Raw genomic sequence first — 22,374 nt, forward strand, 5'->3', positions numbered from 1 at the left:
GTAGAGCCTGGCACAAAACAGGTGTTCAACAAATGTTAAATTATTATTATTATTATTCAAGTAGATGACTTTAATTCTGCATCCTCTGCTTGCTTTATGACAATAGCCTAAATGTTATTCAGCAGTACCGCCCCCTCTACAAGCTGGGGGGAGCCAACATCAGGGAAGGGTTAAGGTGGAGGGAAGAAGTGGCAGAGGGGTGAGGCACCGAGGTGCCACATCTTGCTCCTATTCCTGACACCCTCTGTGACCTTGGACCAGTCCCTCTCTCTCTCTGTCCTCAGGCTCCTTGTTCTTGATGCATCTAAATGACAGTGCTGTCTGCTTGTGTGCTGCAGTGAGAAGCCCCCACCCCAGGAGGCCAGGAGCACCTGAAAACCACACGTCCCCCTGGAAGACGGAGGAAGCTCTCCCCACGGCCCTGGGAGGCAGCCTGGCAGGAAACCTCCACGGGGTTGAGGAGTCCAGGGCTGCCCAGTGTCACCAGCTCCATGGCCTCTGCCCTGACCCCGGAAGGAGTCCTCCCCCACCCTCCTCCCATGCTTGCCAGGGAGGGAGGCCCCTCCTGCCCCCCTACTCTGCACTCCCTCCGGAGCTGGCTTGGCTCCGTCAAAAGCAGGGCCCATCAGGGTGGAGGCGGCAATGTGTCAGCTGGTATTCAGGCTCTGGTTGTGCGCTCAGATCGCTCCCCCTCCCCATCTCCCCAAATCCACCCACCCACCCCTTTACCCACTGCTTGGGGCCTTCTGGGTGGCAGCACTTCACAGAGGGAGACAGAGCAGCAGCCTTGAGCCCTTGGCTGTTGGGGGTGGGTGGACTGACTCACTTGGCCCCTTCCCTGGTGCCAATGGGGCAGCCCCCACACCCATGGGCGCTGGCACCCCGTCAGGCGCCTGGGTTTCGGAAAAGAAAGCTGCAGCCCCGCGGCGCCTGACCCGAGCTGGCTGAGGATGCGCTCTGCTCGCAGGGACCCGCTGGCCCCGGGGCCGGGAGGAGATGTTTAGGCAGCGACCCCCTAGAGCAGGCTCGCTCCCGCGGCCGCCTGCTCTGGCCACCCTGGCCGCGGGCCCGCCGGGACGCCCCTGCTCGCCGCGCCCCTCCCCGGGCCGTGGCGCGTCCCCCGAGTCTCGCAGTATTTCCTTCCTGCACCTTTAAGAAGACCGTTGCTCCGTGGTGGGATGGTGTGTTAAAGCCACACAGAGGAAGTTACGCAGCCCGGATCAGACCGAGAGATAAAAGCCCCGATGGTGATCGTGAGTGATGGCAAGAGGATTTAGCCTCGGCATTAACTTGGAGCGGAGTGCAGGGGGGCCGTGAAGCGCCCCGCCATCTGGTCCGCGCCGCGCCGGGGGGATGCCCCGGCGCTCCGACGAGCAGCCGCGAAGCCCACCAGGGCCCGGGGCTGCCCGGTGCACGAGCGCGGGTCTTCTGCGAGCCGCCCAGGGGGGCCAAAAAGTTTGCACTTGTTAGCGGCGACCTCCCGCTCGGCCGGGGCGGGCGATGCGGGCGGCCCCCTCCCCCGGCCCGCGTCTCCGGGACGGCTGCGGGCGGCCCCCCCGGCGGCCGGAGGGCTCCCCAGCCCCGATCTGACGGCCGCGGCGGCGGCGGCGGCCACAGCGGCAGCGGGAGCGCGCGGGGAAGGAGCAGCGGCTCGCAGCCCTCCGGCCCTCGCCCCCACCCAGCGCCAGCCAGAGGGGGGAGGCGGAGCGCCGGCGGGTGGCGGTCTTCGGCCTCCCGGGTCTCCGCTCCGGGAAGCTGCTCCGAGCCGGGGTAAGGCGGGTGGGGAGAGCCCGGGAGGCGAGCGGGGGGAGAGATGCCGCAGCTTTGCCAGCCTGGTTTCATTTTTAAAGGGCTTCGGTGACCACGCAGGCTTCCCCGGGGCCCAGGAGCCACTTAAAGCAGCCCAGCCAAGGCTCGGATGCAAAAGTTATGTGGTAGCGGCTGCTACTAGCCAGGACTGGAGCCGCCCCGAGAGGGGCGTGTGAGTGTGCGATTGTAGCAGCATCTTAAAGGAGTAGCTTGGTCTTTCTGGCTGGCTTTTTCCCTCCTGGGTCTTTTTCCATCGTGTGTGTGTGTTTGTGGTGGAGATGCATGTTGCAAGAACGCCTGGATGTGTTTGTGAAAAGGAAATTAACCCTTCTGTCGCGCCACTCCCCCACCCCAATTTAATCGCCGCCGTCGAGAGCCGCCCCTCCTTCTTCCTATCCCCTTCCCTTCCCTCCGAAAACTGGGTGTGCGTGAGTTGCACGGAGAAACTCTTGCCCAGCCACGGCTGGAAACTTCTGTCCGACCGTGGAGGGGTGGGCTAATGGGGGAAGGTATTGCACGGGGTCCGGCTTTGGGGACGATGTGGAGTCGAACCTCGAAGTGAGTGGCACGCCGATGGGGGCGCAGGGGCAGCGGGAAGGCGGGAAGAGGACCATCAGCTCGCGGGTCCGCCCGCTCGGGAGTAAGTTGCCTGGCTGGGCGGGGGGCGGCCGCGGCTGGGAGCAGCGCTGGGAAAAAAGATGTAACCAATTCCCGGACGCTTTGCCGGGGGTCTTCCAGTTAAGGGTGGGGGTGTCAAGGGAGGAGGCACCCTCGGTGCAGGCTGGGCCTTTATTAAAGGCGTGATTATTAATAGTTCCCGTGGCTTGCACTCAACTTTGGAAAGACAAAAAGCAGCTACGGGATTGCCCGGCATGTCCCCTGCGATGCACGTCGTTTGCAACCCGCCCGAAGCGCGGACTCGAGCCGGCTCCTTGGCGTCCGGGGCCGGGAGCTGACCCCGCCCGCCGGCGCCCCCGCCCCGCCCCGGCCCCGGCCGCCCAGACGAGGCCTCCTCCTCGCGCGCCACCCCCCGCGCTCAACTTCTCGGGGCTCCCGGGCCTCCCAGAGAAAGGAGGAGCCGGAGAAGCCTCCCTTCCGGGGCTGGGGGCAACCGGGGCCGCCGGAACCGGGATGCTCGCTAAGGCGGCGGTGAGCGGGGCACCTACTGGACGCGTCCTGGGGCGGGAAGGTGACCTCGGCTGAAGCGGGCTCTCCTTTTCTTCTTGGCCCCAGGGGACTCGCTTTTCCTCCGTGGTCCGCGGCACCATCGCCTGAGGGCGGATTTCGCCCCCTCCGCCGCTCCCGCTGAGAAGGAACAGGGGACCTCGGGGTGGACTGAGTCCCGGGGGAAGCCCCCAGCGCCCCGCTCCAGTGCCCCCCGGGGGCACCGCGCCCACCGCGGCAAGTTTCCCACGAGGCGAGGGCGCAGCCGGCATCCCCCGGCGGAGCGCGCTCCGAGCCCGGCCAGCTCCGAGAGGCGCTAATCCAATAAGACAGAGAAATCTGAGTTCAGAAATCCTGGTAAAATCTAATTTTCGGGTTTTAATACCCTGGCTATCAGCCCCCCCTTGGTTCCTGAGGACTCTTAAAAGAAAATAAAGCGCATTGATTCTATTTGTTTCTGGGAGCTGCAGTTTCTTAATAATATCAGGTGAAGATTTATTTTCCGAGGAGAACACGACCCACCGGGATCCAACCTCTTACTCTGAAATTTCCCCGGCTGGCTTCTCACTCTTGCTTTCTGATCGTTATTCCGGGGACTCTTGCGTCTCTTTCCCCTCCCCCCTTTTTTTTGCTTTTTGGCCAAAACCGACTGTAATATTCGCGTGCTGAGCTCACAATTCCCCTATGATGCCAGCAACGCCCAATTGATTGACTAGTTGTAAACATTTATTCCCTCTCTCTCCCGCAGATTTTGCTGTCGTTGTCGGCCCCCTCCCCCATTTTCCAGGGAATGCGTGGCCTTTAAGCCAACAGAACTGCAAAGCAATTGATAGATTGGCGAGTTGTGCCCGGCACCGCTCGCCCCGGCCTCCCGGCCTCCGGGCCTCGCTGCCTCCCCGCACCGGCCCGCGGCCAGCACGTCCAAGCCCGGAGCGGCCGCTGGTCCTGCAGATGAAGGCGGCCGGCAGCTGAGCCCTCCCTGGGAGCCGCAGCCTGGTGCCCTGGCGTCCCCAGCCGTCAAGCGCTCCCTACCTGTTAGCGAGCAGTTGGGAGCCCGCGGCTGGAAGAATTAATTAGGGACGTGCTGTTTTCTGGGCAGCACGAAGCTCGGGTAGAGGCATCCAAACCTTTGCCGGCCGCGCTATTTTATTTTTACTACATTTTCTCGGGTTGTAAAAATAGTCGCCAGGCGGGTTCTTTCTGAGAGTTTTCTAGCAAGGAGCGCATTAAAGGCCGGGCAGACTCTATAACAGGTTTCTCTTTAAACAACCAGAGGTGAGCCCTGAAAATGTGGTCCCCCGCGGCTCCTCATTCATCTCCATCAAGAGCCCTTCAGCCAGAGAGAGGGGCAGGGGCCGCCTTAATGCAGATTTATGATCCTCCAACCTTGGAGCGGTGGGGTGGTGGCTGGGGGCGTCTCCCAGGAGGTGCCGAGCCACCAGCCCCCTTTGGACAATGTCTGCCGCTCCAGTTTGTCATTTTTGGCAGAAGTGTGTTTGTGTCTGGGTGGAGAATGGGGTTTCATGGAAACGGTAGTTAACTCTTCCGGGACCTTCTATGGACAATGGCTGAAGAGGATGTCGGGAGAGTCAGGTTGGAGTTAGCACCAATGCTGGAGGTTTGGGAATTCAGAGGCAATAATTACAGGCATAATAACCAGAATAGTTAATACCGCAGGTGCCTCTGCCGGACGCAGGGTGGTAACCTTTGGCCTGTTGGCCACCTCCCGCTGACTGCACTCGGGTTCTCCTGGTGCTGTATCCACTGTGTGGGAACACAGACATTACTGGGGCCATGTGTTTTGCAATGTAACATTTGTCTTAGTTGTATCTGTTTGGGCTTTTAAATAATTACCAGTAGCTTAAAATAGTAAAGCAATAATAACAGTGACCCATTTATAGACATACTCTCTAAGGACGATTGCAAAATTTCGGCCTTGGTCAGAAAATCTAATATGACAAATCATAGTCACTTCTGTTGAAGTCTTCGACATCCTTAGTTTCCTGCAGTTAAAAATTAAATTCACTACTTCAGAGTTTGGAGAGACATTTCCCGGCACCTGCCTCTTAATTTTTGGCCCTTGCATGGACCCCTGTGTGTGGCTGAGCCTTGTATGCAGTCTCGGCGGCACCTAGGGTTACGGTCTCGTCTCTGCCTTTAACAGCTGTGACATTTTGACTTGTCAGTCATGATATTTTAAAGCAACCATTCAATCTTGGCTCCTGGGGATTTTTTAGAAAGTCACTGACCCCAAGCAAGGGGCTCTTCTCCTGACCTAATGCCCCCCTAAGTGAGGAGAAAACACATCACTTTTGAAATAATGTGCCCCATCTCCAAACGTGCAACTCCGATATTAATAAAACTAACCCAGTTTCCTCCGGAGACCTTGCTAACGTAGGCTCATCTTTTGCACATTTTGCCGGAGAGCTTTTGTTCATATACATCTTTATTCCTCCATTTCTCTTTTTAATTTGTTGCAGGTGTTGTTGCTAATGAGCTCTCTCTCCTCCCCTCTTACAATGAAAGACAAGCCAGACCCCCGGTACCTGGATGGATTGAGAGCTGAAGTCTCAGAAACTTCATAATAAGTTGCCGATGGCGACCAGCCAAGGTCAGCTGGCCCCCATTAGCGCCTGTCCCCACCAAAGCAGAGGCAAATAAGCTTCTCTTCGGTTAACGCCTCAGTAGCTTTTTCATGTTTCAGTCCAGCCACACGATCGTTGTCATTATAAGCCCATATGAAAAGAAATCTCTTTTATTGGTCTGAGATGCCACGTCCAGTCCTGTAGAGGGAACATGTTTCCAGCTAACACATATACCTCCTGATTTTGTTTTATCTTTACAACGCAGGCCGGAGGGGTGTTTTGCTGTTGTGTTGGGGACATCACACATTAAGGGCCCTTTAAAGACCCGGATTGATTGGAAGGACAAAAATTAAAAGCAATCTGATCCGACCTCATGCCAGATCCCTGTGGATTTTCTCCCTATCCCATTTCCAGCCACTGTCACAATTTGAGAATCTGCCTGATTTGATCGGACTCACCTCCGGGAGAGGTATAATGCCAAGGTCAGGAGGACACGAAGTTATGGGCGACTTTTTGATCTGCCCATCAGCAGTCTGAGAAACGCTGGCTCTGAGTTTTTCGTATCGGCCTTCTGGAAAAAACAAGTTCCTCGCTCTGTGCAACCCGGCAGTGCTCGAGTCCCTGGGATATCGGGCCTCCACCGCCTGGTAGATGTGGCATTTCCATGCTGAGGTTGCGAGTCCCGCCTGACCCAGTCGCCGCCTGTCCAGGGCCTCTCTGGGCCGCGCCCCCGCGGACGGCACAGCCATGCTGCACCTGCTGGCGCTCCTCCTGCACTGCCTCCCGCTGGCCTCAGGGGACTACGACATCTGCAAATCCTGGGTGACTACAGATGAGGGCCCCACCTGGGAGTTCTACGCCTGCCAGCCCAAGGTGATGCGCCTGAAGGAGTACGTCAAGGTGAAGGTGGAGCCCTCGGGCATCACATGTGGAGACCCCCCTGAGAGATTCTGTTCCCACGTAAGTCAGCCCACTACTGTTCTGTTTACTCAGGCCAAGCGGGAGGGGCTCTGGGGCAGACCCTTGGGAGGGGTGAGCCCAGTGGGAGGACCCAGACGCAAGGTCGACTTTCCTGCAACTGGATTGCGACCAGGTCTCTGTCCCACCTTGGAAATGTGCCAGAGCAAAGCCACCCTGAGGACTCTGGGATCATGTGACATCGTTCTCTGCGATGGGGAAATTCTTGTCCAGCTGACCATAAGATCGTTTCCTCTAGGGGAGACGGTAGTAGTCACAATTCTCCTGCCTGGCAGATAAGCCCCGCCTCCCTGGTAGGAAGTCAGCATCCTGGGCAGTGAGGGAGGTACTATTTGCAACATTGTACTCTGACCTCCCTCTGTTCCTCCCTTCTCTGGTGCAACTTCCTACCCCACCGGATCCAGTCCAGCAAACAGTTTTGCCAGGGTCTGCGAAGCCCTGAGCTGGCCTTTGCCGGGCAATCGTTGATGGAAGTGCAGAGGGAGGAAGGAAGAAGGGATCAAACTAGGATCCACGATGTGGTTGATGCCCTGTCTAATTCCAGCCCTACTTGCGGTGACCGCAGTCACTGGTTAAGTCAGGGGGAAGGAAGATGTTCAGGTGTTGTCTCTTGAGTCCCTGGTCAGAGGAGGATGGGGTCTTAGAGCCACAGGGTACTTCTGTACTCAAGTTCTATTTAACAACAACAGTAATACTAGCAGGGATCATTTGATGCGAGCTCACTGAGTGTGTGGGCTAAGAGCTTGATATGTGTCGTTCCGTGGGGTCCTCCCCTCGGCTCAGCCGGGTTGATTCTGTGTGGCGTACAGTAAGAGTCTTAGGGTATGGGCTCTGGACCAGCGGCGTCCCTGGGCCTCTGTTCCATCGTCTATAAAATGGGCACACTAACAACACATACTCAGAGGGTCGTTGTAAGGAGTGAGTGAGCTAATTCATACATGTAAAATGCCCAGAATAGGGTCTGGCCCAGAGCAAGTACCCCGTAGATGTTAGCTGTTGTCATTCTCATCTTATAGATGGAGAAACTGAGGCCCAGTCACACACCAGGAAGGGGCGCAGCTGTAATTCAAGTGCCTGGCTCTGAAGTGGCTGAGCTGAACTGCCTCCTGAGAGGTGCCTTTCCCTTGGAGAGTGCTCGGGAGGCCCCGTGCCTGGCACGAGGCTGGGCAGGGCAGCCAGGCTGCAGGAGCTACGGGAGGGACTTAGGGTCATCATTGGGGTGGCTGCTGCCTCCACGTGTCCTTAGGAGAGCCTTCGGGTCTCTGGACGGATGGCGGGACTGAGCAAGTGTCCCTACCGGGCTCCTGAGGATGCCTCAGTCCCCTGGGGGTGCTTCAGTCCTATCACAAAGCAGTCACCCCGGGAAGCTAGGTTCCCACCTGGGGTCAGCAGTCAGGAGGCTGTCACTGGGGGTGGCCAGCTAGGGAGGGAAGGAAAGAGAAGGCAGCACAGCGCCAGGAGCTGGGGGCTGGATAGTCCGTGGGGACCCCAGGGCTTCACTGGCTCAGGGATGGGCGAGGGGGCGGCTCCTGAAGGTCACGGGCAAGGCCAGGGTGGGAGCACAGCTCTGAGTCCGCATCTTGGGCTGGCTGCCCACCCCAGCTCGTGTGAGGACTTCTCCACATTCCCTGAGCAGGGTTAACCTCTGCCTCTCGTATCAGAGTCTTGACTGTATTTCTTCTCTTAAATATTAATCATTGTCTTAATGTGCTGGAGTCGGGGGTGGTGTGGGGCAGGGCAGCTCAATCGTAATTCACCGGACCAGCTTCCAGTCAAGAGCTTGAGGGCTGGAGATGACCATCAAATGCAAGTCCGAGGCCCCCTCCTGGCCAAAGCTGGCTCAGGATGCGCTTGGCCTTGGTCCTCCGCCTGGCCCGCACTCTCCCACAGAGAACCCAGGGCAGCTGCCAGGGTAGAGTGGTCACCCCCCCACAGTCCTGGTGCCGCCCAGCCTGAGCCCAGGCAAAGTCCTCGAGCCCTGGGATCTGGGAGCAGTTTTCATCCTCCTCTCCTTCCCCTCTCCTGGGAAGACAGGTGAGGAGGGCAGGGAGGAAGAAGAGCATCTCCAACATCTCCTGCATGGGTGGGTCCTCAGCGCCTCCACACCTGTCTGATGGACTTAAATATTTCATTAGGGGCTGCCATCCGGCTCTGCCTTTGGTTACAAATGTGCGGCCGAGGAGGATGGGGACGCTTCCTCGGCAGGTGGAGAGCATCCTTCCAGGGGACTGGCTTCTGCAGGGAGGAGGGGGTCACATCAAGAGTGGTGCAACCCCCACACCACCTTTTATTGCAGCTTCCCCTGAGCAGGTCCTGTGCGTGTCCTGTTTAATCATCTCTAGGTTGCTGTGAGCTGGGTTCTGTTCTAATCCCATGTTAGGGATTAGAAAGGGTTGCCTAAATCCTGCCAAGGTCACGAAGTCTAGAAGGCAGGCCGGGAACTTACCCACCAGGTGGCTTGGGGCCCCCCCTCTTGGAGCTTCAGTTTCTTCCTCTGTAAAGTAGAGATAATCTATAGGAGTGTCACACTGCTGGGTGCATCGCAGACACACGTGTCCTGGGACACAGCAGGTGCTCAATGTGCAGGAGCTGTTATTCGCTTATTTCTGTTGTTTCTACTCCCTTGGTGGCTTCCCTGGCTCTTCTTTGTCTCTCTCCAGCCTTGAGGACGCTATACCCTATTATTTCTAGTCTCCTGGAATCAGGCAAATGGTGGGTGCTCAGGGAGCTTAAACTCCTCCACCTGTGGCAGGTGGTGTTAACTGGCCACCAGGGGGTGCCCTAATGGTGGCAAGATGCCTGCTGCCCCCTTAGCCTTGCAATCGCAGGGTGGGTCCCTGCCCCCTGGCACCACCTCCTGCGGTGGCTGCCAGGCCTGTCCCAACATCCAGCCAACCAGAGCGTGAGCCCCGGTGCACCCCTAGGGTGCAAGAAGGGCCAAGGGGCGACTGCCTTTTTCAGGGTTTAGGGTGCAGACCCGCTACCCCCCCAGGCCTCCCGTCCATCCCGTTCGCAAGGCCACTTGAGAACTGAATTGTAAATTCCAGCCTGGTGAGAAAGGGGAGGGGAGAAGGAAGACCAAGATAAATGAATAAATAAAAACCTATTGGCTCTAAATGCACGGTGAGAATTAATAGGGATGAGCTCTCAACCGAGGATTCTTAGGCAAGGGCAAAATTTCAATGAGGCTGCGAGAGGAGGGAGGCGGCCCCTCCGCCCCTCGATCCCTGATCCCTAGCGCCTGGCTGGAGAGGGCCAGTCTGGGGAGGCTGCGGGGCCGAGGACCAGGAGGGAAGGGCAGTGCCCAAAAAGGCAGCTGCCACTCCCAGGAGCCCTCTGGCATGGGGAGGGTGTGGTTGAGCATGGGGAATGGCCCTCCAGTGCCCCGCATAGAGGTTGCCTGCCAGCTGCCTGCACTGCCGTGAAATGTTGGGGATCCTTTCCTTGTGCCTCTGAGACAGAAGCTGACCTTTGAGCCTCAGGAGAGAGATGGTGAGAAAGAAAAGAGAGAGGGGGTGCCAGCCACAGACCAGGCAGGCGGTGTCCAAAGCCATCCTACTGCTACCCACTTGCTCCCCAAAGTCCAGTCCTTGGACCAGCAGGCTCACCTTGTTCTAGATGCAGAATCCCAGGACCCACCCCAGACCTGCGGAGCTGGAAGCTGCCTTTTAGCAAGCAATCTGGGTGATTCAGCTGCACACAGAGTACGGTCTGAGAACGCCGCTCTGCTGCTCTACATAACTGTTCAGTCAGGGGCAAAACCTTCTGTGGATGAAGGCAAGAGAGGCCTGTGGTTCCCACGGGGTCTTTGCAGGTTAAAGGCAGAGTTGCTGCTGAGGGAGAAAGGCGAAGAGCAGGAGAGTGGGGTCCAGGGGTGAGGGGATGGAGCTGGGAGCTGGGATCTCTGAATGTCCGAGACCCGGCAGAAGGTTCCAGAGAGAGGCAGCTCCAGAGAGGGGCAGACGATACCCAGCAAGAGCCACAGACCTAGAATCTGAAGACCTGAGCTCACGTCCCAGCTTCTCCACTCGCGGGCTGGGTGATCTGGGCAAGGCTTTGAATTCCCTGAGCCTCAGTTTCCCTATCTGTAATGTGGGACGATCATAACTGCCTTACCCACCCCACCAACTTCCTGGGAGGAGGAAATGCCTCTCTCAGAACATCTGCACATGCGTGCAGACTGTAGTTCTGTTCTAGTGTGGGGCTGGGGTGTCAGCGTTCATCCGGTCTTCACCATCTCGACTTTGAGATAGATGGCATTGAACCTGCTCTCTAAGGAGAGAGCACGCAGAGGTCTTGGCCTTGGTGGACAGGAGAACCAAGAGAAAGCCCGAGGTGCATCTCTGAGCACACTCCTTCCTCAGAACCTGCTTTACTTTCTCTGTGCCTCAGTTTACACAGATGCAGGGACAATGGCCCCTTCCCTCCCCCTGGGGGTCTGCTGGGCTGATTGATGCAGATGGCAGGTGGGTCCTGAAGTCCGCAAGCCCCTCCCCACCAAGACACAGGACACCACATGCAGAATGAAGATCACAGACGCCCCACCTCCTGCTCCACCTTGATGTTCATGAAATGTTTCCGTCCAGCAGCCCTGAGGGCCCGGCCCACTGGCTCAGGCCTCCTTCCCCCCTGCACTTTGACCCCCAAACCCGTAGAGGGGAGCACACGGAACATGGCTGCGCAGCCTCCGTGCTCTCCACTCTGCACCCCTCCAGGCGGCAGATGCTTCCCGGGTCTGAGCTCATGCCAGGCACAGTCGCGATGGGAGAGCCACTATCTGGCAGACCCGAGTAGACAAGAGAAACACGACAGCCCTTAAAGATGCACCCAGCTGGCCAGGGGTGGCGAGCAGAGCTGGGGTGACGGAGCTCGGAGCTCGGGAGGGAGGGGCGCGCCTCCCGTTAGCCCTCTAGGCTCCAGCTCACCCTGATGTCCCCACCGCCTTGCCTTTGCCGTGTGGTCTCCCCCACCTGGACGCCTGCCTTTGCTTCCTTCGTGTCCAAGGCCTCCCTCCGCGTTTGCCTGGGTAACCCCAGCTCATTTTCTCAGGTTCAGATTGTACCCCACCTCCTCCAGGAGGCTTTCCTTGACTCCCAGCGCAAGTCTGTCAGAAGGCCCCTATCTGGTCACATCCCTGTCATTGTACTCACTGATGTGGCCTATTGGTTAAGAGTTCAAGCCCTAGGGGCAGAGAGAGAGCGAGAGGTTGGAATCCCGTGCTGTGTGACCTTCAGCATGAGGTTAACCTCTCTGAGCCTTATTTCCTCAAATTGGGGCTGTTACTAGAATATGCATACGGGACTGTCTGGCGCATAGTAGTTGCTTGGTTCCCACTGGCTAGTATACTCCTGTTGTCTGCTTCCTCCTTGGACTGTGAGCTCCTCAAAGGCAGGGCTGTCTCTTCATCTTTGCATCCCCAGCACCTCCCTCTTGGCTCAGTCAGCGCTCCGTAGGCGTTTATTGAACAAGTGGGTGGGTGGGTGGAAGGTCAGTGCAATCCAGGAAGGCTTTGTGGAGTAGGAGAGATTAGGCTGAGTCTTGCAGGAAGAACTAGGGTTTGGACCGGGCAGAGGAGGCACCCAAAGCCCCTTCTCCTCCCCATTGGAGTCCCTGTTCCGGGGTGCTGGCGTCGGGTGACACCAGGTCTGCACAGTCCTCCCTAAGCGGGAAGCGACTCGGGAAGCTGAGCCTCATCCACCTTAGTTAAAGCCTCTCAGGCTCTTGAAACGCCCGAGGCAGGGCCCAGCCTGGGACGAGAATAGTTCCGTGCGTGACATCTGGCTGCACAGTGAAGTCTGCTTCCTGAGGAGCAGACGAGTGACAGGCCGGGGGCAGCGCCGCCTGCCAGGCCCGCGGCCCGCGTGAGTGAGCTCCTCGCTCTGGACACCTGTCTTCAGGGAATGGCTTCGGGTCCAGACACCCCGTGAGGGTCGGAGGGCAGTGCAGCTGGAACGCAGGGCCAGGGGGAAGGGCCTGGAGGGACGTCTTTCCAAAGAGGGTCAGAGACCAAGAGGTTCTAGAACTTTGCAGTTTACACACCCCCGCCTTTCCCAGGCTCATCCTCCTCTTCCGTCTCCACATTCCCTGGCCCTGGTTTTTAATACATTTTTGTTTTTCTCCTTTATGGCGTGTTTTATCACAAGCTGCGCCACATCCGCGGTGCAATGAGGTAGGGGGTGGACGGATGGACGGACAGGCAGCCCACAACGGCGGTGGATGAGAACGTGGGGTTTGGGATGCAGCAAATAGGGGCTGGTGCTTGTCCTGCTGCTCCTGGGCTGGGGACCTGGGGTCAAGCCCTTGTGCTCGGAGCCTCGTTTTCTCATCGGAAGGTGGGGATGACACTAGACAACCTCAAAGGAAGGTTGTCCGCACGAGACAAGACAGGTGTGTAGAGCTCAGCTGGCTGGGGGCCTGGCGCAACAAGCATGCTCCCAAAAAGGGGATTTTCATTCCATCCTAGAGTTTAGCTTGAGAGATAAAAGGAGCAAAAGCAGGAACTAACCGACAGAAGGCGATCCTATGGGCCAGGCGTGCCACGTGGGGCATGGGCGGCCTGCACCACGGGGCTCTGGGGTGGTCTATGCTCTTGAAGGACTGGAAGGATTCAGAGGAGCGATGGTCGGGGCAGACAGAATGGCATGTGCAGAGACACAAAGGAGGGGTCCAGGTGACATGAGGAGAGAGTGTGTGGTTGTTGGGGAGGGGACAAGGCACTCTGCCTGCCCTCTCATCCAAGCCCCTCACCCCCCGTGCCATTTGATAGATGAGGCCTCCCAAGGTCCACTAAATGTGGAGCTGGGAGTCGACCTTCCTCTGTCTGGCCTCTAGGCAGAGCTAGAGCTGGGGGAATTACGCCAAAGGTGTGGCAGAGGGAGGGGAGGAGGGCAACCGTGGACAGGCTGAGGGCTGAGGGAGCCCACGGCGCATGGAAGTCCTGAGCCACGGGGCTGGAACAGAGCTTGGCAGCCTCAGAGAGCGAGCGCCAGGCTGCGACCCCTCGCCCTCGCCGCCCAGCCGTCGTCGCTGCCGAGGGAATGGGTCGGGCTGAAGAGCCCTGCTCCCGTCACGCAGCCCACGACCCAGGCTCTCCCGCCTTGGACCCGGCCTGGGCACTCGGGGCCCACGAAGCTGCTGGCTTCTTCCTGGAGGGGACCGGAGTGAGGAGCAAAGTGGGAAAGGGCAGAGGCTGCAGAAGCCGGCTCTGTTCGCTGTGGTTTGCGGGCTCTGACTTGTTTCTCAGCAGCGGCAGATTGCTTACATATATGGAGATGTGTTTCTGATTCCCCGGGCACACCAACTGCTAGCCGGGGGCAGCGTGTCAGAGCAGGGTGAGCGCTGGGTGGGAGCCGGGCACTTCAGGCCCCTGCAAAGGCCCCTTGCTGCTGGGACACTGGCCAAGCGCCTTTGCCTCAGTTTCCCCAACTGTGCAACCATGGGGTATGCTCGATTAACCAGTTCATCCGGCATTCCTGGGGAACTGCCAGATACATTCTGGGAGGTGGGGAACCCACGCTGGGGTTCAGCCTTGGTCACAACAGACAAACAGGGCTCCGGTGCAGACAGAGGGGTTCTGGTTGCATATCCTGTGCCCAGCATGGCACTGGGCCTTTTTCCCCAAGTTCAGATCCCTTTGTTAGAGTATCCCCATAAATGAAAATCAAGGCAAAGAAAAACAAAACTGAGGGCTAAAAGTATAATGGTGCATCACACAATTTCCCTCTGATTTACATTTCTGAATTCTTTAAAAAAATTTCTTTTAATTGAGATACAAGTGACCTATAGCATTGTATTTTTAGGTGTACAATGTCAAGATTCGATATATGTATATATTGCGAAAGGATTGCCACAGGAAGTTTAGTTAACATCCATCACCACACCTAGTTACCACTGTTTTTTCTTGTGATGAGGGCATTTTTAAAAATATATTTTTTTTAATTTTAAAATTGAGGTGAAATTCACATAACATGAAATTAACCATTTAAAAAAGTTTTTTATTGCGGTAAAATATAAAATATACGTAACATACAATTTGCCTTTTTAACCGTTTTTAAGTGTACGGTTCAGTAGCATTTAGCACGTTCACAGTGTGTGCAACCACCCCCTCCATCTAGTTCCAAGTCGTTTTGGTCACCCCGAAAGGAAATCGCATATCCATTAGCAGCCACTGCCGGTTCCTCCCACCCCCAGGCCCCGGCAACCTCTAGTGCGCTTTCTGTCTCTGTGGATTCATCTATTCTAGATGTTTCATATAAAGGGAGTCGTACAATGTGTGATTTTTGTGTCTGGCTACTTTCCCTCAGCATCGTGTTTTCAAGGTTCAGCCATGTCGTAGCCTGCGTCAGGAACGTTCCTTTTCATGGCTGAGTAATATTCCACTGTGTGGTCTACCACAGTCTGTTCACCCCATCATCAGTTGATGGGCATCTGGGTGGTTCCCACTCTTTGGCTATTATGAGTGATACTGTCATGAACGTTTGTGTTCAGGTTTTTGTGTGGACATGTGTTTTCATTTCTCTCGAGTACATACCTAGGAGTGGAATTTCTGGGTCATGTGGTAATTTTATATTTAAGATTTTGAGGAATTGCCAGATTGTTTTCCACAGCAGCTACACCATTTTACATTCCCACCAGCATTGAACGAGGTTCCAATTTCCCCACATCCTTGCCAACACTTTATTTTCCATTTTTATTTTTTATTATTATGGCCAACCTAGTGGGTGTGAAGTTGTATCTCATTATGGTTTTGATTTGCATTTCCCTAATGACTAATGATGCTGGGCCTGTGTGCTTATTGGCCATTTGTAGATCTTCTCTGGAGAAATGAATATTCAAGACTTTTGTCCATTTTTTAACTGGGTTGTTTGTCTTTTTGTTGTTGACTTGTACATGTTCTTTACATGTTCAGGATACTAGATCTTTATCAGATACATGACTTGAAACTATTTCCCCCATTCTACAGATAATCTTTTCACTGTCTTGATTGTGTCTTTTGATGCACAAAATTTTTAATTTTAGTAAAGCCTAATTTATCAATGTGTTCTTTTTTTGCTTGTGCTTTTGGTATCATATCCAAGAAACCATTACTAAATCCAGGGTCACAAATGTGTGTGCTAGGTTTTCTTCTAAGGCTTCTATAGTTCTGACTCTTATATGTAGACTTTGATCCATTGTGAGTTAGTTTTTGCATATGGTGTAAGATAAATGTCCAGCTTCATTCTTTTGCGTGTGGATGTCCGGTCCTCCCAGCGCCATTTGTTGAAGAGCCTGTTCTGTCCTCATTAAATGTCCAGTCCCCCTTCTTGAAGATCAATTGGCCATAGATGTGAGGGTTTCTTTCTGGCCTCTCAGATCTCTTCCCTCGAGGCACTGAGCCTTCCACGTGCGGCACGTCCCCAGGCCCTCCCAAATATCCCGCATGGTGGACGTTGCTTTTATGCGATTGTCCCCATTTTACAGACCAGGAAGCTGAGACTCTGATGCCAAGTGGCCGAGTCCAGGCTCAGTCTCAGACCCCAGTCATTTAACGACTATGCTGTGGTGAGGCCCGAGGATCAGAGAAGCCCAAACGCTCCCCTCTCTCTCCCACCGCCCTCCTCTCCTCTCTCTCTTTCTCCTTGTTTCCTAAGATAAGTTTTAGGCTGAGAGGTTAACTTGGATGCTCCTAAGAGGGTAATTGGGCGGGGATGTTGTGACCTCTGACCTCTCTCTGGTCTCCGAGTATCTCCTCTCCTGCTCCCACCTCACCTCCTCCCCTCCCCCACTCAGCAGGCCCCAGATTCTGTGTCTCCACCTTTGTCACATGGGTAGTGCTTGCATATAGTAGGTGCTAAATAAGTGCTGAGGATAGTTATCCCTCATTTCAGGTAGAGAGTGCTGTTCAGAAGGGGTCTCAGAGATTGTCTAAGACCAGAGGAACTCCAATATCTATCAGCACATTACAGTGGAACTGATGTCAGGGGACAGTGGTGCCTGGAACCTGGCTGCTGGTGTCCATCTGCCCCTGCCCCAGGCCCCTGAGCCCCGACTCCAGCCGGTCCTGGGGCTCCTGTGAACACAGTAAGAAAGCACAAGTGGAGTCCAACCCCCTGAATTTTCTAAGTGGGGAAACTGAGGCCCAACAGGATGGAATGACTTCCTTGGGCCTCCAGGGAGGGAGCAGTGGACCCAGGAGGCCCCACCATAGGCCATGGGCTCTCCCCGAAGAGCAGATTGGATCCCTGGGGACATGAGGCATTCCACACCAGACCTCCATCCACCCACCCGTGCCCTGGATTTGACCTCACATGGTGACATTGGGTTGGGGACGTGGGATGCCTGCCTGAAAGCCGCTTGCAGCCAGCGGGGGCCGGAGTGCACCTTCAGGGTGTGCATCTGCTCTCTGGCTGCTTAGGGGAGCTCTCACACCTGCGTGCCACCCCTGGTGGCTGGGCACGGCTCAGAGCTGGCACTTGCAAGCCGTGAGGGTTCCAGGACCCCGACCCCAGTTCAGCCACAAGACGTGGTTCTCCTTGCTGTGGCAGAGCCACGAAAGGTGGACAGGAAGCGGTATTGTTAGAGGCGGGCGAGGCCAGGGCTGAGAGGGGATGGTGGGCAGAACGTCGGCGATCACTGTGGTCAGCATCGGGGATACCCTGGGCGTCAGGTGTGGTGCGCGCTGGTCCGGCCCCAGCCCTTGGTGGGGGCTTGCGTAAGCCAGAACCAGAGGAATCCACTCTTGTGTAGTACAGTGTGCTGGTGCTTCTTCAACACGCCCATCTTGTGGGATGCGGCTGCCGTTTCCCGAGGCCTCCCTGTGTGCCAGGCTCCCTGCAAAGCCCTTTCTGTGCGTCGGGTTTTGTGTCCTCTCTGCAACCCTGAGATGGGTAATACTGCAGATGAGGAGAGGGAGGCTCAGAGAGGTGGAGAGACTGACCCAAGTTTGCACAGCTGATGAAAAAGCTGGCGTCCGTCTCCAGGGCCTTGACCACTGTCCCATCCTGCCTTGATCTGCACCACAAAGGTCTGGAGGGCTGTCCTGAGACTAGCAATGAGAGGGGACCCGAGATCTCAAGGTGTGGCCACAGAGGGGTCACCTCACCTCTCCGTGTCTCCTCCTGAGAGGGAACTAAAGGAATGTGTGTTTAAGGACCCTCCAGATCTAACCCGGGGGCTCTGGAGCCGCCCCTCCTATAAAGGGCCCCGTGCCCCGCCGTCAAGGGGCTGACATTCTTCTCCCCAGCACAGTTTGTCCTGGGCGCTTTGGGATCATTTGGCCCCTGTCAGTCCCTCATTCCAGCTCCTTCCTGCTGCCCAAGTCATTTGTCCAGTTGACTCCAAGCGTCGGCCAGGGAAATAAAAGGAAATGAAACATGACCAAGGCGCTTCCCCCCCCCCCCACCCCGGTCACAGCAGAAATGTGTTGTTGGGCGAAAGATGAAAGGGGGCCCGTGAGAGATGGAGCCTGCAGGTAAGGCTCAGAGCTCCCGTCAGCCGCGGCAGCGCCCTCCCTCTGTCCACGGAAAGTGGACCGTGCCCATTTGGGGACTGCAGGTTCTTGGAGTGTTCCCCTCCCTTTGGGGAATCAAGAGATAGCCAGAGACAGGTGACAGCAGGAGAAGCCAGCTGTCCAAAGGGCATGCGGTCTCTGCCCCTGTCCCCACTCCAGACACCATCCAAAACCCTTGCCAACTGCTCTGGGTGGCACTGTGCTGGGCTGGGCTCCTGGCGACGGGGCTCCCTGCTGGAGTGGCTGCCAGGAGCTGGGTGACCTCAGGCAAGTGTCGTCCCTCTTTGGGATGTGGTTGAGGGGGTCTCTGTATTCACCCTCCGGGCCCCACTGCATTCCCAGATTCTGCTTCTGGCCTCTGGGACTGTCAAACTTAGAGAGGGCGGGGGGGAGGGAGAGGCAGGGAGAAGACCTGTGTCCCCCTGGGCACGCAGGCGGACCCCGAGGGGACGAATAAAGCAGGAGACCAAGCCGCACCTCAGCAGCAAAAGCCCAGGGCAGGGGCTCCGACCTCTGGGGGTCACAGCCCCTCTGAGGATCCATGGTGCTCTTCCTGGAACAATGCACACACACACGCACAGGCGCACACGCCCCACGTCGCAAACACTTGCGGGGCTCCCCAGACCACCCTGAGTCCACCCATGGGCCCCTGTGGTCCCTCTGGGGGCCCTGAAGCTCAGGAAAATCCACATTTGTCTTCTTGTAACTCACTGGTCCTATTGTCTGAGGATCTTCTTGATCCTGTCTCTGCCGCCTCCTCAGACCGGCAACAGCTTACATTTATTGAGTGCCTACTGTGCACCAAACCCTTGGCCTAAACCAGCTCACTGAACCCTCTTAGAACACTTACTGTAGATTCTATATTTATACCCATTTTGAACATAAGGAACCTGAGCTTCCGAGAGGTTAAGCCACTTGCCTAAAGTCACACAGCTTCTGAGTAGAGGAACCTAGCACGTCCACCCCAGGCTGCCTAGACCCATCGCCCAGCTCCTAACCAGGCTGCTTAGCTGACCTGAGGTGCTGCCAGTATCTCAGAAAGCGCCTGATAGATTGAGGCGGGTGTGTGTGTGCAGCCATTTGTGCTGGATGAGCGCACTGTGCCTGTCATCCTCCCTCCCAGCACACCCCTCAGCCTGAGGAAGGAGGGAGGGCTGGGAGGAGCGAAGTGGCGTCTACCCACCCCCTCTGCCCTTTGAGACATGACGGAGTCTGCTAATCCACTTATTTGATAATTCACTTATTTCATGTCTATTTGGCAGCGTGCGCGCTCCCACGCACCAGCTCCGGGGAAGGCGAGATGGCTTTGCCTGGAGGAACCCGATCTGTTTTTCTGGGGAAGGAGTGGAAATAAATACACCCAACAGTGGACGATAATGGACCTGAAAATAGGGGCAGAGGGGAGCAGAGGAGAAGGCGAGCACGGCGTCCGCCTTCCACTGGGCCCCTCTGCCTCCCACTCGGCTTCCCCAAGGGTCTGGCTGCCTCTCAGCCTGGCAGAGAGTCATGGGAAGGGGAGGGGCAGGAAAGGCGGCTGGGGGGCCAGGTGCCCCCCAAGATGGAGAATTGTCCCTCTCAGTGGCCTTGACCTTGGCTGCACGTTGGAGTCTCCTGGGAGCTGTGACCAGCCTGATGCCCCAGGACGGGACCTATCCCCGAGGTCTGATGTGGTTGGTCTGGGGTGTCCCCCGCTGAGTCTAATGTGAGCACACTGTGAGGGGGTCTCTACAGCAGGACCGGGGGTTCAGATTTTGTGGCTCTCTCTTCCATTAGCCCCCTGTCTCCTAACCCTTCTTGAAGACCCCAAACCCAGATGAGATGCTGGGACTCCGGAAGGAGCGGAGAAGGCAGGGGCCGGGTGGCTGAGCAGACTCTTGGCTTTGCCAGGGCCGCCCTCCCACCCGAGTGGTCCTCAGCCCCACTGCACTGTGGAGTCACCTGGGAGCTCGGAACACTCCCCACCCGACTGCAGCTCTGACCAGCAAGGGTGGGCCTGGGCATCAGGCTTTCTTAAAGCTCCCCAGTGGCCCCAGGGCGTGGCCGAGTTTGAGAGCCCCCATTTCAGTCTTTCCCGGGGCTGCACTGGGTCCCTTCTAGCCTTAAGCATCTTGTCGTCTTTTAAATTCAAAGACCAGAGTGGGAGAAAGTTCCCCCCCAGAATCCTTCCTCGCATCTGAGCTGCAGGCGCTGCATCCTGGCTCTGGCTTCCTGGGGCCTGAGGGGTGTTGGCGCCCTCCTTGCCCTTTGTTCCCAGGCTCTTAACCTCTCTTCCTGGAAGGAGGCTGGCCGGCCAGAGTCAGGGCCCTACTGCAGCTGCTAAATGTCAAGGCTGCTGGCTGGCTCCAGACCTCCCCTTCGGCCTCATCTCCTGAGTTGCCCATCAGGCTCCTGGCCCAGCCAAGTGCGTTAACCCCTCTCTCTCCCTGCGGCCTTTGCACGTCTGGTCCGGCCTTTCACATGGTGCCTCTGCAGAGGGAGCCCTCCTCACAGCCCGCTCAGTCTCCCTCCGCCTGTCCATATCAAGCCCACCCGTCTCTCTGGCCTGTCCCTCTGAAATCCCACCGCCTCCAGGAAGCCTTCCTGGCCATCCTAGCCAGTTCCCCTCCAGGTTGGTCATCCGGGCCGTTCATGGGACCAGGCCACCGGTGACTTCTCTGGTGGTCACAGCAGAGCAGTCAACAACCCTTTAAGGGGTCAAAGTGCCTGGGTTACTGCAGATGTGACCTTGAGTCAGTGCCTGGCCTCTGGGGGCCTTAGGGCTCTCACCTGTAAAGTGGGGCTGACGGTGACAGCAGGGCGGACGTCACAGCACTGGTGCCCTTCCCTGGATCAGTTTTCCCAGATGTGACGTCACAGCACCAGTGCCCTTCCCTGGACCAGCTGTCCCAGATGTGACGTCACAGCACCGGTGCCCTTCCCTGGATCAGCTGTCCCAGATGTGACCCGCCCGGCATCTGAGTCGCTGCACAGGGTTTTGGTTGGTTGGTTGGTTGGTTGGTTTGCTTTCAATCTAGAGCAGAATTTCCAGCCTTAGGGCCCAGGAATATTTTCACACACACCCCCTGCCCTCTGATGGGCAGCCAGGTCCAACTGCTGCCTCTCCAGGTCCGTTTTACACACAGAGGACATTCAGAAATAGATGAGGAATAAGTGAATGAAACCTTACCAGCTCCGCCTTGCCATCTCCCCCGAAGGGCTTCATCCCCGCAGTGATGCACTGTCGGGGTGTGTCCAGGTGTGCTCAGGTGTGGGGCAGGCCCAGGCACTTCTTACTCTTCCTCTGCCCCGCCACTTCTTGACTTCTTAGAGACGAGCAAGACGAAGCCCTCGTGGGTCTCTCTTGTGGCTGTTGGCACGGGCAGGCCCCTTCTGTCTGGGCGACACGTCCACTCCTGAGGCCTCCTCCCCAGCGCGAGGGACCCAGAGAGGGAAGCTGCTGAGGAGGAAGCGTCACTCTGCAAACCTTAATCCAGCACCTTGCCTGTGCCAGGTTCGGGCCCTGCTTCCTGGGGCACACGGAGGGGAGGGGACTCACACACGTAATTAACCGAAGAAGTTGCTAAGGACAATTGATCAAGGAATTGATTAAGGGGTGGGGGTTGGGGGCCAGGGATGTTCCCCCCCTCCCCGCCCCCGAGGAGGAAGAGATGTTTAAGCAGATGCCTGCAAAGGGGTGGAGGGGAGGAGCTCCAGACAGAGGATGCGCCATCCCCGGAGCCCAGGAAGGGGTGGAGGGTGGGCGTCAGGAAGGAGAGACTGGAGTCAAAAACAAGGCGGGAAAATGGCTCCGGTTATAAAATAATTTGTATGACTTGTGTATATGTTTTGCAGACAAAGACATCTGTGGCACAAAAAATGTATTAAATTACCCCAAAACTGAGGAGTGACGGAGTAACAAGAGGCAGCGTGGCAACACAGGCTTTTCGCAGAGCACATAATTGGGAGCTTCTCACACCAGCCCTGCCCTTTGCTCAGCAAAATGATGGGGAGCACGTTGCCTAACCGATCCGTGCCTCAGTTTCTCCATTTAAAAAATAAGATTAGGAGTTGTACCTGACCTCATAGGATTGCGAGGGATAGAGGAAATGAAATGTCACATGAAAAATCATGATCTCGATGTCTGGTGCTACTAAAAATACTCAATAGGGAAGTTTTAAAAAAGAAACAGAAAACAAGGCGGATGGGGGTGTGGGATGAGCCAGGGAGGGGGCAGAGCCAGGACCAGTTTGGGCTTGGACTTGATCCCAAGGGCGTGCTCTGGGGTTCAGCAGGGGGGCTGAAAACACACCATGGTGGCAGGTGAGGGCGGGGAGGCCGGAGGGGTTGGTGGGGGTGGGGCAGGGTGTGGAC

At 56.7% G+C, this 22,374-nt stretch overlaps 1 protein-coding gene across 9 annotated transcripts in view; it reads left to right on the top strand.

Moving 5' to 3' along the window:
* Positions 1 to 744: 744 nt before the first annotated feature.
* The window catches only part of NTNG2 (netrin G2), a 79,917-nt gene continuing 58,287 nt past the window's right edge, over positions 745 to 22,374 (top strand). For 2 of the 9 annotated variants that reach the window (XM_070597003.1, XM_070597005.1), the window contains exons 1-3: positions 746 to 1,770; positions 5,454 to 5,584; positions 5,824 to 6,518. In XM_070597003.1, coding sequence (XP_070453104.1) covers positions 6,306 to 6,518 — 213 coding nt within the window. In that variant the 5' untranslated portion in view covers positions 746 to 1,770; positions 5,454 to 5,584; positions 5,824 to 6,305. Of the gene's footprint in view, positions 1,771 to 1,831; positions 2,450 to 2,806; positions 2,959 to 5,453; positions 5,585 to 5,823; positions 6,519 to 22,374 lie in introns of those variants that run through there. The other 7 variants (XM_070596998.1, XM_070596999.1, XM_070597006.1 and 4 more) reach the window with 7 other exon arrangements.

This window comes from Equus przewalskii, chromosome 26, assembly GCF_037783145.1.
Source record: "Equus przewalskii isolate Varuska chromosome 26, EquPr2, whole genome shotgun sequence".
Taxonomy (NCBI): Eukaryota; Metazoa; Chordata; class Mammalia; order Perissodactyla; family Equidae; genus Equus; species Equus przewalskii.